Source organism: Odontesthes bonariensis, chromosome 24 (assembly GCF_027942865.1).
Source record: "Odontesthes bonariensis isolate fOdoBon6 chromosome 24, fOdoBon6.hap1, whole genome shotgun sequence".
Taxonomy (NCBI): Eukaryota; Metazoa; Chordata; class Actinopteri; order Atheriniformes; family Atherinopsidae; genus Odontesthes; species Odontesthes bonariensis.
This window is the reverse complement of record NC_134529.1, coordinates 19,948,386-19,963,679: the sequence shown is the minus strand read 5'-3', so window position 1 is coordinate 19,963,679 and position 15,294 is coordinate 19,948,386. Positions and strand designations below refer to the sequence as shown.

General features: G+C 44.6%; 1 protein-coding gene across 1 annotated transcript in view; it reads right to left on the bottom strand.

Annotated features, from left to right (window-relative positions):
• The window catches only part of klhl29 (kelch like family member 29), a 232,935-nt gene that overhangs the window by 3,662 nt on the left and 213,979 nt on the right, over window positions 1-15,294 (bottom strand). Inside the window, exons 13-14 of the mRNA XM_075459139.1 lie at window positions 12,331-12,524; window positions 804-948 (exon numbers count right to left, since the gene is read on the bottom strand). Of these exons, the coding sequence (XP_075315254.1) occupies window positions 804-948; window positions 12,331-12,524 (339 nt within the window). The remainder of the gene's footprint in view (window positions 1-803; window positions 949-12,330; window positions 12,525-15,294) is intronic.

Below are 15,294 nucleotides of genomic sequence, written 5' to 3'. Positions count from 1 at the left end.
TGCCTCCTCTCTGGTGTCAGACTTAGTTAAATGTAGCAGAACAGCTGCCCGCCGTGTGCGGGTGCAGCTTATCAATAACTCCGACAACGTGATTTATGCTGCACGTTCTGCACATAAGATCACCGTCTGTAATTGCCTCCCAAATGTATTTCATGCATCCTCTGTTTTGTTTTTGTTGGGTTCTTTTTTCGTTCTCCTCAGCGTGTGCGAGGAAAATAAACCAAAGGGCTCGGGCCTGAAAGCGGAGTTCATTATCTGGTGAAGTGCACATCTTAGTGGCTCGAGTTGACTGAGATATTAGAGTGCGAACCCACTGCTGTTAATTTGTATTCATCTCCCTGCATCAGCTTTTACGTGGATGTTAATGTTACAGATGTGGACAGCAGTCCTTCCCAAAAAGGTTACAAAAATGTCACCGTAATGATCATAATAGTTTTAATAGTTCTCTCTAACAGCTCGGCGCAGAGCAGCTTTAGTGATGGTAATTTATAAATCAAGCCCACGAATTGCAAAGTTTTTTTTTCCAAGCGAGCTGAACTCCATCGCGCTTTGTTCTGGTTTTAATTAAATGGCCTGAATACATTTTCCCTGTGCAACCCTTTTATACCTGTGCTACCACACAAAGGCTGGCAGGTTACTAATAAGCTCAAGTTTTACACGATTTCTAAGGATGAGCAATAATGCCAGAGTGGTTTTTGAAGTTCGCACACAGGCGCCGCTATATGAGCTTTTGAAAATTCTTTCAAATTCCACACTGGGGATGGTGCCTCACATATGGTGCTGCTACATTAATTATCTCTTACCTGCAGAACTGCCGGGAGTGATTCATGTTGGGACCAGCCTTGATGTTGCCTTTGTCTGGGTCATAGATAGTGGTTGCTCGAGCGTAGGCTCCTCCCAGGATGAATATAAAACCGTTTAGACTCACTGCAGGGGCGTATTTGTTATCTAAAGATATGAGAGCAGACAGAGACACAGAGAGAGAGAGAGAGAGGAAGAAAGATGACTTTTTTTATTACTTTTTTTGAATAAAACACACACAATTGTCTGGATGTCTTTCTCACACACAGCAGACATTTCTATTCACTTTAATGGCATCAAGTTGCCATTAAAGTGATGCCATTTGCTTTGGAAAACAAAAACAAACAAACAACAACAAAAAAGACCAAACCAAAGCAGAACGGATACCTATACTGAAGGGAAAAAAAAACACACTTCATAAATCACTGCGGCTTTATTGGGTTCTACTCCAAAGTGTGTTTGAGCTTGGAAGCAATATAAAAGGGTTAGCCCAGTCCCAATAATTCACAATTGCGTTAGGCCCACTGGCGCTTCCATAGATTTAAAAGAAAAAGTGCAACGTGCTTTTATTGGCAATACATGAGTGAACAGGTGGGATAATGGATACTGTGCATATTGTATAATTCAGTCTGTTTTCCTCATGTGCAACATCCCGTACCAGAGGCATCCGAGCAGCGCCGCTGCAGAATTATAGATGATGAGAAACAAAATGAAACAGTAGCTTGCGCCTAACGAAGCCACTGGAAACCTGAAGTTGGCCAGCAGCAGCCACGCTGTGTGGGAAAAGGAAGGTGCGTCTCAAACTCGGAGCGATGCCTCTGGAGCACACCGCAGCTGTCCAATTTACGAGCAGCTTGAATAATGCACACACATTTGGCGTGTCCTCCGTGTTCTGCCACAATGGATGGACATTCCTCATCAAAGGCAGACAGCGGGAGGAGTAAGGTCTTAATAATGGCGGCAGGGGCAGCTGAAAAAAAAAAAAAAAAGCTGCTCCCGAGCACCTTCTGCACCTTTCCTCCGGCTGCTTAGAGGAGTCTGACGTGTTTAATTAGCAGGTCAGCTCAGGGGGCTGGAGGTGGCTCTGCTCCTCCGATTACTGCATGCCAGGCTTCGCTTGGACTCAACATTGCTTTGAAATAAATGCCGACACGCTCTAAAAGAAGGTGCAAATCATGCCGAGACTGCCCATCCTGGTTAGTATTGGCTTATTAGCAACTGAAACAAAAAAAAATAGAGCCGATACTGATGTCAGCAGAAAAGAAAAGTGATCATATGTGACTCACTTCGGCCTCACTCCCACCTGAGCCCCGATGCCTCTTCCTTTTATCAGTGGATGCTGCAGTGCTTCTACAACTTGACTGGACTCTGTGCTCTAAATGAACTGAATGAATGGCTTGAGCAAGAGTTTACACGCTTAAAGTCTCACAGGAGCGTTTATGTGCGCGTGTTCAGGCACCGATCTGAGAGAGAACGCGTGAAAACTGACGGCCATGAAAATGCATGCATGAATGAGGAGAGAAACAAATCTTCTACTCCGACGTGTCGCATCCCTCTGTACAACCGCTAGCTTTGCAGCTGCGGTGCATAAAGTCTTTGGGTGTTGCATAGGCTTCAGTGAGTTAACCGTCTTAATTAGCTGCATCTGTGAAGGTGTGGATATAATGAGGCCTGCTCCATGAGCCTTACAGGAGTTCACAGCTCTTTCTGCTGTAGTTGAGCACACTTACTCTTGCATCCTCCACATTTGATCTTTCCTCATCTTTTTTTTTTTTTTTTTGGGGCTTTTTATACCTTTACTGTATAAGACAGTGGGGAGAGACAGGAAGCAGGGGGCAGAGAGAGGGGGAATAACACGCAGCAAAGGGCTGTCCGATGCGGGATTCGAACCGGGGCCAGCTGCAGCGAGGACTATAGCTACATGGGGCGTCTGCTGTACCCACTACGCCACAGACCGCCCCTTCCCTCATCTTTTTGATTAAAAAACAAAGACTTTTTTCTTTTTTACACAGATCAGCCAAAACAACTCGACTTTGATGAGGGTTCCATCCCATAGAAGAGCAACTTTAGCTCAAATTACTGAAAAGGTTCATGCCGGTTCCGGCAGAAAGGGGTCAGAATACATGGTCTATCAGTTTGTAGAATATGGAACCATGTAGCCACATGAAAAAAATGGATCTGTGCGAGTTGCTTCCCAGAGGAAGACGTGGCGACAGGAAGCACAGGAGGAAAAAGGCAAGTCAGAGGGGGCGGTGAGATCATTTGGACAATTTTCTGCTGGGAAACCTTTGGCCCCTACCATTCATAACAAGAACATCTCTTCCTTGTATTCCCTGTTCACAGCTGCCTTTTCAGACTGAGGATTGAGGTGTAGTCTGTAGTCCCAATTCCACAGATCTCAGTCCAGTTGAGCATCTGCAGGATGAACAAGCAAGTTCGATCCATGAAAGTCCCACCCTGCATCTTACAGGCCTTAAAGGATCTGCGACTGATGCCTTGGTGAAGGATACTGACATCCCACCTATGGGGGTCTGGTGGTCTCCGTGTTTTGGAAAAGGAAAAGAAGGGGGGTGCTACTCAACACTAGGTGGGTAGGTCATAATGTCATGGCTGATCGGTGGGATCAACCTACAAGCCTGGTGACGAAACAGACGGAACTTGGTCACAATCCTTAACTGCATCTGTGGAGGAAACCAGGCACTGTCCTTTCAGTTAAACAAGGTAATGGCAGCATCATGCTGTGGGGACGTTTCAAGGTACAGGCTATGGAGATTTGTCAAGGCAGAGGCATCGATGGATACTGAAGAATACTGAACAAGCCAAAGGAAAGAACTTCTTCCAGAGAGTGAAGGCTCTCGAATGAGGTGATGGTTTAGATGCTGCCATGAAAGGAGGGGATCAAAGGTCTGGACATGATCTTAAGTGCGGCTTAAGGCCTCGGTATGCTTCTCCGTCGCTATACGTCAATCCGACTCCGTGGTCACTAAAACCTTTCAAAGTTCTCCGTCTGGCTGTCGCATACGCAAGGCAGTTCACCTCCCGATCAGTAGGTGTCGCTACGCTAGACGACCCAATCTCGTGACATCTATCGTGAAAGTCGTTGATTGATTGTTTACCTTCCGGCTCCGTTCCACTCCTCACAGTGAACGATGGCGACCGAGAGGGAAAGACTGTTGTTGGAGTTGGAGCTTGTTTAAATTGAAATGCAAATAATTTTGACCAAATGTTTACCGGCACACAGTAAACTCTTTCAAAAATGGCGGTGTTGTTGTTGTGAGAGGAAGGAGCTAAACCGGAAAAGTGATTCCGGAAATGATGTTGTAAGCCGACCAATCACAACCCTTGCGGTCTCCATCGCCTCGACGGACAGATAGGAATTTTGGCCGTCGCTCTCCGTAGACGACCATAAATCAGGCTTTAACCATACAAAAAGGTTGAGCTTTAACTTTTCAAAAGAATGGCAGAAAAGTGTGCCAACCGTACAGGATCATTTTAAAGAAGGCTTGAAGTCGTCTTTGCTGCAAATGATGCAGTAAATACTCAAGTTTCTCTCCTTTTTTTTTCTTTTTAAACGAATAGATTAGAAAATAAACACCCGACAGCACATTTTGCCACTGTGATAAATTGTGTGTGGATGATTTTTTTTTTGGGGGGGGGGGGGGCTTTAATCCATTAACCCATGTCAAAATGTGGAAGACTTGGAAAGGTCAGATTACTTTGTCAGCCCTCTGTCCTCGTGGGCGCATCAAAGGAGAGGCATCAGTACAGGAGTTTTGACATTTCACTAAAAGTCACAAAGTCAACAACAGCTTTGGGAAGAAAAGTTAGAAGCTCACCAACGTCGTCTACGATTCATTCGTCTGACACCAACATGTCTTGATGTAATTTCATAGCAATTCGTTCAGCAGTTGAGGTATTTCAGCGGAGGCTAAAGTGGTGAACACATCATGTTACTCACATTATAAACCGGTGCTGCCACCATTTTCTCACATTGAGATGCAACGTGAACGACCGCTGCTACAATCTGAGGCGTCAGCTTCAATTTCTCCCCCTGAGAAACAAGTTGTCACTGATTGGTCCTCCTCACATTCTGCCCGATGTGTTTATTTTCCTCTTTTGCCTTCATCTCATTGATATGCTGCTGTCAGTCTTTGTGAGCACACGCGTGTGCGAGCCAGCAGAGGCGTGTGTGTACACGGTGTTTTGTGTTAGGTGCTATAAACACGGAACATTCATTTCTCACTGCTTGGCGCCTGAGGCGAAATAATAACAGGATGCTCTCAAAGGAAAAACCTCCCTCTCCCTCCTCCCCCCCCACAGAGGCTCTCGCCATTGCTCTCGCCTCTCTTTCGTGGACTTACAGTAAGCAGCGAGTTTGAGAGCTTGAAAATGAACCAGGCAGGTAAATCTCACTCTCGTTTGGCAGCCCTCAGAGGACTGCTGTTGGGGTTCAACATCTCTCCACCGCTTTGCTTTTGTTCTCATCTCTCGGCCTTCGTGTGTGTAAAAGCGAGATGATTTTATTTTTTTTTCTTGCTGAAGCAACACCGAGACTCTCAAAGTTAGGAAAAAAAAAAAAATCTGATATATGCTATGGAAGTGTTGCGATGCAGCTCATATACCTGATGAAGGTTGGCCGGCCTGAAACACAGTGATCAAATAAATATTTAAGCGGTGAGTAAGACGGTGGGAGGAATTTCTTTACCTCGTTTGCACCGCTCTAAGCTTAGAAAAGCCAACTCCACAATAGACCGCATTCTACATAAAAAATGAATAAACAGAGAAGAAAAGAAGAGACAGAATGGCAAGGTTTTAACACTGCAGTGGTGATGGAAATACAGCTGTGCCTGCAGGGCAACACGGCCTAACGCGGTCCCTCAAACCCTGATTTAAAAAAACCCCAAAAAAAACAGAGTCCCCAAAGCCTGAGACCCCTCAGGCATAGGTCAAGGACACCATACAAAGGAAAGCACACAAACACACAAATACGGGTGAATATTTGCTGCTGCTGTCTAAACAAGCCCCTTGTTGTTCCCTCACATCCTTTCTTATCGCATTTCTGCATCAACGCAGCAGATATCTGATTCCACAACACCGGAGCGCTACCTGGGCGATAACACACACACACACACACACACACACACACACACGTCCGGAGACATCACAGTTCTCACACAATCAAACCGTTACAGATCGAGATAAGGCTTCTCGGATAAAGGCGCCCGAAAAGCAGTCGCCATCAAACCGCCGCATTACGCCGAGGTGAAAACACGGGGCGGGTCACAGGTGGAGGAGGAACACACACGAGGTGTAAACAAGACGTCAACATCCGAACGACTGAGGACGAGGTGAGGTACACCAACTCCTGCCTGTCTGAGAGCACCATGAGGACAAGCAAGCCTCAGTCTTTGCTGCCAGAAGCTTAGATGAGATTACAACAGGGTAATTGGAGCAGCAACATTTTTTTCCCCCGTTTTAAATTTTTTTTTTGGTACACAATGTCTCTTTTATGTGGCGCGGGGGGAGAACAAGAGCAGTCTTTGAAAAGAAGCGAAATAGCTGAAAGAGAATGATCTGCTTTAATTCAACGTCATGGGGACATGTCCAATTAGGTGATTATGGAAACACTCCACCCTCTCTACCTCCACTCAGTCTGTTACTTTCTCTTCCTCCATAATGGTGCTCTCAGTGGTCTTTCCCTTTTTATTTTTAATTTTTTTAACACATATTCAGGCAAGCAAACACCTTCTTTCTGAATCGGAGCTGACAAATAAAGGAGGTACACAGTGCCTTGCGAAACTATTCAACCTCCTGTGGCATTTCTTTTCCATCTGTTTTGTCGCCTTCTGACCAGAATGGATTTCGGAAGCCTTTGTATAATTTCATGAACAGAAATTATTATTAATAATTATTAAATAAACCTGGGCATACATAAGTATTCACCTCCCAAGGTCAATATTTTGTAGACTTCCAGCAATTGAAACTGAAAGTCTCTGGCGGTATGTTTCTATAAGCTCGCCACATCCAGCCACAGGGGATTCTTGCCCATTGCTCTCCACACAACTGCCCCAACTCCTTTCAAGCTCCCAAAGTTCTGGGCTTTCACAAGGATATTCCGAGACGTTTAAATGTGCCCCTTTAAACCACTCGAGTGTTGTTTCAGCACCGTGCTAAGCAGAGAAATGTGAACGTCTGTCCCAGTCCCAAATCTCTGGTAGTTTTCCTCTGGAAATTGCCAGGATTTAGCACCATTCGTCATTCCTTCTGTGCCAGCTAATGTCGGTAAAAACATCTCCATTGCACGATGGTGCCACTACCATGCCTCACTGTGGGGGTGTTGGAGAGGCACCGTCTTCCACATGCTTGGAGAGGCTATCAAATGCTTTCTTGTGTCTCTCTTGAGCAATGGCTCTCGGTTTTTGTTTCCCTTTACGGCCACATGCTGCTAGCTCAGCTCCGTGGAGTGCGGAGCTAAAACCGGCCCTATGGATAGACTCTCATATCTCTGCTGTGGAGCTTCGCAGCCCCTTCAGGGTCATCTTAGGCCCCTTGATTATGGCCTTCCCCGTTTGGTAAGTATGTTTTTGCGGTCTGCCCTTTGTTGCCAGGTTTGTTGGAGTGCCATGTTCTTTGCATTTTCTGATGTTGGAATGGAATATGATTAGAATAATAATAATAATTATGAGATATTTGGAGTGTTTTGAATAATATTTCACAATCAAACCCTTTGTCTTGAGAGTTCCTTGGTCTTGCTGGTGCCTCTTGCTGAGTGATGTTGTAGATTAAGAGTCATTTCACAAAAAGTGTATAAACACTAAGATATCGACATGGAGTACACTAAATTCAGCCAATCATGTGACCTTTGAAGGTCACTGACAGCTTAATGCACATAATGCCTGATTTCATTTAATCGATATTTGTTTGTTTTGCATATTGTGATTTCATCTCTCTGGTAAAGTGTGTAGAATTGTTTTTTCCCCATAAAAAAGGGGATGCAATCTAACACTAGGGGTGTTGCTGTGCTGAATGTGACCGACCTTCTGATTAGCTGGTCATTTGTTGTCAGTCAAATTTTCTCAGGCAGTCAGATCTGATGCCGCACATTGAACTTAACCCCGGTTTTTAAATCACACGAAGATGCTGCGAACTTTAGGTCTGAAAGCATCTGCCTCCCGTATAACTTTGTAGAAGCAAATGGCACTTTGAAAAATTATCGCCAGAATCTCCTCATATACTGTGCCAGAATCGGTACCTCCATTTCTCTTCTGGAAAAAAAAAAAAGCCCCGCACAGTTTCCCCAAGGGCTGTTTTTCAGGAGAAAGTAGTTAACAGAAATAACAATGCAGAGGCAGAAGAGGTTCATAAATCAGCTGTGTCATGAAGAAAAATCTGAAGTCTACAGTCATGCTAATGTCTCAGAAAAAGTGGTGCTTTGAGCTAAATTCAAATGTCAACATGTGAACACATCTAACCTGCCACTGCGGCTGTTTGAACCACCACGTCCGTCATGGTAGCCTGATGCATTAGCACGTCCACATCTGACTAAATGTCCTGCGGAGGTTAGCGGGCGCGTGGACCTGCGGGTATGTGTTTATAGTGAACATATCGCAGTTTGGACCCGATAACGAGAGAAAAGACGATACAATTCATTCTGGCGGAGATGCGAATTCGTGGAGCCATTTGGAATAAGCGGATCCAAAAAGAGCCATTACTTTTGTATGGGTGGAAGAGCTGGATCCACAGACATCTGCTCGGCCCTGTGGGGTTACAATAAGGAGACTGTGCTTCTACAGCAGGGACTGAATGGCTTTTTCTTTCAAAGGGAATGTTTCTTTCCAAAATATCTTTTTATAGGAATAGATATGCGCACAGAATAAGAGATCTGAATAAACAAAGCCGAATTTCAAAGTTTGCAAGTCAAACTAAACAAGGAAAGCAAATATTTATCAAGGATTGTTGCCAAAACACTGTTTGGATGAGTCGGAGAACCAATGACCTTCTAAAGGTCTTGGGTGCCGAATTTTTTTAAAAATTTATTTTATTTTAAAATGTCATCTCTCTTTGTGTGAACGCCACAAACAAAATTCCTTTTCCCTCCGTTGGATTGAGGCTGATATCTCAAAACCTCGGCATTTTGGTAATTTGGGTGAGCTGACCCGCAAGGAATAAAGCAATGAGACTTCCTAAGCAGCTGTGAACGTGCTCGGTTACGCTCACAGTGGCACACTCGCCGCTCGGCTCACGCGTCGGTGGAAGACAAAGGAAGAAGTGGATGCTGCTGAGACCCTGTTTACCTCGACAGACTTGTTGGAGGGACTATATTTGGCACGAGCAGTATTTTTCACAAGAGACAGGATGTCAGTCCTGATAAGTGTTTGTGAAACCCATTTGCCGTCCATGCGGGAGATGGTCCGTGCGGATGGAAAACACACACACACACACACACACACAGGTGTACAGTCGCAGAAAACACACACAGCTGTATTTGTGTCAGTCGATAAGACGGTGCTGAGAGACCGCGAGAAATTGGGTGGGGTGGGTTGTAGAGGGGGACACAGTGAGACTAAGCAAGATTGGGGGGGGGGGTTGAGAGGGGGGAGAGATGAACAGACAGATTAGATGTGGAGAGCAATAGAAGGAGGCAGAGGGGTTGTTTGAGAAAGCGCTCCCCACCGGCTCATAAAATCACCGCCGGCCCAATTTCACAGGAAGCACTAAACCCGTCTATTATCTCCTGGCGAGCTGGCTGTCAAGACGCCGGCTCATCTACACCCCGACAGATGACAGTTGGTCTGTTTGTTTGCCTATCTGTCCGTCTGTCTGTCTGTGTGCAGCTGTCTCACATACAGAAAAAAAAACACAGACACACGTGCAGAGCAACCGGGCTTATTGCATAATTCATGCGCCGTGTACCGGTACCCCCGGGGTTTGTGTTGCCGATATGAGGTAAGCAGAGGTGGTGAGTGTCTGGATCTATGCGTGTGTGTACGAGACTTTTCTCTCATTTCTCCTCCGCCAGCTGCTTTGCTAGCCCCTATAATGGCATTCAGCTTTCTCTCCAAACACCCGTGTTACATAATGAGCATTTTCCCCGACACTACTCCCGTCTGATAAGGTGTTAATGGCAGAGAGCAAGTTTCTGAGCCACAGTGCTGAAGGAGGTGCTGCTTGTTGGAAAGATTTGAATTAAGATACAGTCATCACTTCATACTTTGCCCAAGCTCTATTTTTCAATGTGTTTTTTTTTTTTTCCAGCACACGCAGCCTCAACCCTGAGGCTACCTGGATGCCCCATAATTCTTTTGAAGATACAATTTTAAAGGAACACTTCACTGTTTTAGGACGCATGCTTGTTATGAGATTAAAATGGGGGAGATCAATACAACTCTCATCCCTGTGTAGTAAGCACAAGGCGAGAGGCAGCAGCTTGTTAGCCTGGATTAGCTCACAGACTGGAAACATAAAGCCTGGCTGTGGCCAAAGATAACAAACTGCATTTCAGCACTTCGAAATCTCACTAATTAGTGAGTCATATCTCATTTGCTCACTGGGAAAAATGCCAGTTTCCATATACTTTATTTATAGGGTTGTGACCATTTCGTAGTCTGAATCTTCCTCGTGTCTCTGCCGGTTGCCTGGTAACTACTCTTGCCTAACAAATTGTTGTGTACATTATTCCAAGTAAAGACTACACCAACCCTCTTATCTAATTATCTCGTCTTTTCCGAAATAGTCAAATTATTACTTTAATACAATCATTTTTGTGTGTGATCATAGTGTTGTGTCGAGGCGACAGTCCGACAGTCATGAGCTGTGCACTGTTTACTCCCTGCTAAGCTAAGTTATGGCAGCCTGGTTACACAGAGCATTTCTTGTGACTCCTTCGCATCCTTTACATGTCCCTGGTGGCTTCGACTGGAATGCTGCTCCAGCTTTGACCAACTCACACATCATTCCGGGCGATGGTTCTCGCATTACAATAACAGAGTAATAAAGTGAGAAGGAGCGAAGAGATAAAAAAAAAAGAAAAAAAGAAACAGAGTGTGATGATAATAATACGGGGAAACAGCAAGAGGAAAGGAAAAGATCAGTAAGTACGTTCCCATTCCCACAGAAATGAGCTCCAACACTGACACGCACACGGGTTCTCACTATTTACACTCGAGTGGAGCTGGATTTATTTTCACTTGGGTATACGGAGAACGTGGATATAAACTGCAGTATACACAATTTAGCAACATGTCAAATGGAACATCGCGAAGCTGTGAGACGGTCGATGAACGTCAACACACAGTGCTGCGAGTTGCTTTCACTTGGCCATGAGGAGTTTATGGCTCCAACTGCTTAAGTCAAGTTCATGATATGAAACGGAATGCGTTCAAGTGGATAGAGTTGTGAGCAGTGTTGCTAGGCAACCATCGTTGAGGGCCAGAGGATTTTTGTTGCCCTTAAATGTGATAGCGAGATGTGAATGAGTAAAGGAGTACGAGCATATGAAGTGATGCACCACTACTGTAGCAGTACTTCTCACACACATGCAAACATCGCAAACTGTTTTCAAACGTGTAACTGGACTCCTGAAATGTTCCACAGATGTTCCAGAGGTGTGGTGTGCGAGAGAACGCAGATGTCCAGAGAGTTTTTGCACTCGTGGAGTGACCCCGTTGTACAACCGGTGCCACTTTAACCTGTCCGGAAAACCAGCAGGTGGCACAGAGTTCTGCTATGCAGCAAATTTAACTGGAAAGTGTTTCCTGGAAATGTGCTGGTGCGAGAGACTTTTTCCACTGTGTTTTTTACCGACTTTATCAAGCCTAAAGATTGAAAGGGGATATTCTTTCTTATCCACAGGACTGTACATGTGGTGTTGAAATCAAATAATAATAAGAATAAAAAAAAAAAAACAGTCTTCAAGGATCCTCAGCTGCTATCTTTTATGTGTCGTTTTATGCCAGAAATAAGGTCCAGGTTTAAAAAAAACAAACTTCTCCTTTAAGAACACAGTGTGCAATCGTGGCCTACCTCCAGTGTGATCTACGCAGATGATGTCTTGCAACTCATACCTTACTTTGAGAAATCTTCCACTGTGAAGTGTTTGTATGTAAAGAAAATTGAGAAAAGGTTTGGAACAATTGTCTGCACAGAGGTCAGATTTTTTTATATATATATATATATATATATATATATATATATATATAAATATAAAAAGAGTGAAGAGTTGGTGCAGGACTCATTGTTTAGTTTCTTTTGCGCTCTGTCCTTCCCAGCTGTAGCATTTATGCTATTTCCTTTTATCGTGAAGGAGAACTTACTTGGCTTCCGAGTGTCTTCTAAACTCAAAATGGCCCAATCAAAGTTACATTGAGAGAAAACATATCCACCACATCCTCAGAAATATCAAACCACGACCTAGTGTTCCCCAGAAAATGGCCGCCCCATGAGAAAAGGACCTGGTAACAATGGCAAAAAGTTTCCAAGGACACAGCATGTATTAATGACAAGATCAGTGTGTTTTGTAACCCGTCTTACCTATCATGGGAGATTCAATGAAACTCCAGGTGTTGCTCTGCGGTATGTATGACTGGAGGACGCCCGCCGAGCGCCCGGCCTCATTCACACCTCCGAACACGTAGATCTTCCCTCCGCACACTGTGGCGGCCGCGGAATGGACCGGCTTCGGCAGAGGAGCTACCGTCTCCCACAAGTTGGTAATAGTGTCGTATCTGCACAGACAAAAAAAGAAAAAGAAGACAATTTTAGCATCGGAATTTACCACCAACTACAACTCAAAACGAGAGAAATGACGAGAAACAAACAAGCAGGTCAGTGGTCAAATTGGACTAATGTAAAGTCAAAACCCCACTTCTTAAACAGGTCCATGATAAGGGAACACACACACACCAACAGCTTACAGAAACAAAGAGATTTTGAGGGTTCTACTGCACTGAATTTACTGTGAAACACTCATTTTGGTCGCAAAGCTGACAGATATAATTAGCAGAATGCCTACACCACCAGGGAAGATGAAAAAGCCCAACCATTACGTACAATGACAGCAATTAAAGCAATTACACAAAACAACATATGCTGCGAGCTACAAGCCATTAGTCTCAAGAGTCGGGCTGTGTGTCAGTGCTGAGCTTTGGACCTTCCATACTGAGCCCTCTTTGGCAGAGCCTTCAACGTCCAGCCCAGATGAAAGGGCCCGACACGAGGGGCTGCAAGAAAGCCACGCACCGACTTCCTGGACTGTGCCCTTGTCAGAGGTTGCGTGTGAGTATTTTTTATGTATATTTCTTACATTTGCATTTGTTGTTTGACGTGCGTGCAACAAGGGCACGGGTTTAGATGAGTCTGTGTGAGTGCTGTTCGACTCGTGGTTCCATTAGCGCCGCGTGTTAGCGGTGTAATCCTGTGTCTACGGGCCACTGATCAAAGCTGCCACGCCGACAGCTCTCCAGCTGGAGCAGGCCTCATTAAAGAGTCGCAAACGGTTCCAGGATCTGTGATTAAAACACACATCCATTCAGACCAAAGCAAGCCTTCCTAATCAAGCTTGTGTCTTTGTTGTCAAATAAAAACACCTTCAGCCAACATCCATCGGACAACAAACTTTAGACTTAAACACTTGGGGGATAGTTTAAAAGGAGACTCTCATATGAAAGCAGTTTTTATTTTTTAATCAGAGATTCCTGCTGGGATCAACAACCCTCGTAAGTGCACAGGTGTCTAGAAAAATACCAGTGTGTCGTAGGAGCGCATGAAAGAAAAAGTTGTTTTTACTGCTACAGGCCCTGTGACATTTGAAGTCCAGCAGAATTTAAATGACACCTGGGAGCCATACCTGCATCCACCTTCTCGTGAGAGGGCTGTTAGATAAAGTGCAAGGAGATGGTGCGATTGAGCCTTTGGGAATATTCTCCTCGGGGTCTGATAATGTCCTTGGCAACTGCTGCTGAGAGGATGGGTTTAAATCACCTGTCAGTCTGAGGAGGTGGCGACACTGAGGACACTAAGAGAGCTGGACTCCAAACACTCAAGAGTGCCAATTAGCGCTGCTTAAAAATGGACACACACACACCCCCACACACATGCACACATACACACCAACTGCTATCAGATTGAGTAACTGGGCCCTGCTGAGATAGAGGGACTCAGACTCTGGCAGATGTAATTACCCCTCGGACCACACCGGCGGGAGCTTCGTAAATTTAAGGTTCAGACTGTGCAGAGTGATGCTGATTAAAGGACAGACAAAAGTACTAAATGGGGCTGCAGCAAGCAGCTGGTGGAAATGAGCTAGAAGAAGAAAAAAAAAAACCTCTGCATTAAAATCTTTACACAGCCCACAGCTCTACGATTTTGGTTCAGTCTTAAAGCAGACAAAGATAGCAACTAGCTGGTAAACAAACTCCCCCATGGGAGATAGTGGAAAAAAAAATAATTAAATCTGAAAACATTCATATTAGCATTCATATGCTATGCCCCCCAAACAGTTGCAAGCCAAGTTAAGTCAATATAGCATTTATATAAGCTAAAAGACGTGAGTTAAATAAGCAGCAAGTGCCTTGGTGGAGCGTTTCCACCTTAAAAGTTCAGTAACATTTTCTGAAACAGTTTCGGACAGCCAGGGCTTCAAAGGGGGGGGGGCACACTTGCCAGAGCTGGCGATCGAGAACATGCCTTATGAAACATAAGCCACACATTATAAGCTGTTGGCTAATGTGATTGAACCGAACAGTGAGCAGAGCTGAGGGCGAGCAGCTGCAGCCAGGCGAGCGGCAGAGATACACTCAGGCTTAATTTGCATACTCGTAGATCTGTGCATACTAAATGAGGCAAAGGTTTAGAGTTATATTTATGCCATTTTAATGCACGAGGGCATCGCTTTCAGGGAAAATAAACTTACGAGCGTGTAATTAAGACACACAGAGCTGCCGAGAGAGGAGGTTTAACACATAAAGGAGCAACAAAATCAACAGCAAAAAAAAACCATAATCTTCCCGCTGGACTTTAAGAGCATATAGTTTCATAAAATTAGTTTCTCCCAATTCCAGATTCTGGCTTCAAAGCAGTGAACAAAGATGCAGCATCTCAAGTCAAATAACCAGAGTCACTCAAATGTGAGACCTTTCAGCAAGAAGCATATCATGGAAAATAGGCCTTAAAAGGCCATTAATGTAAACACAATGCTGCTTTCATCCAGTCAAAAAGGGTCTGAAGTTCTGATAGAGGAACACATGCAGGTCAGATGCAACTCAGTGTCTCAGACTGCCAATGAGGTCACAAATTTGATTGAATTTCATTACACGAGTGACTCACCATCAAGCATTTAATGTGAACCGTGACATCAAGCCTGACACCAGAAAGACTCAGAGTGGGTGTATATGGTTCGAGTATATCGCCAAGGCAGAGGAGACGCAGGAGTCGAAAAAATGAAAGAAGGAAAGAAAAAAAAAAACCAAGAAAAAAAAAACAAAAAAAAAACACGAT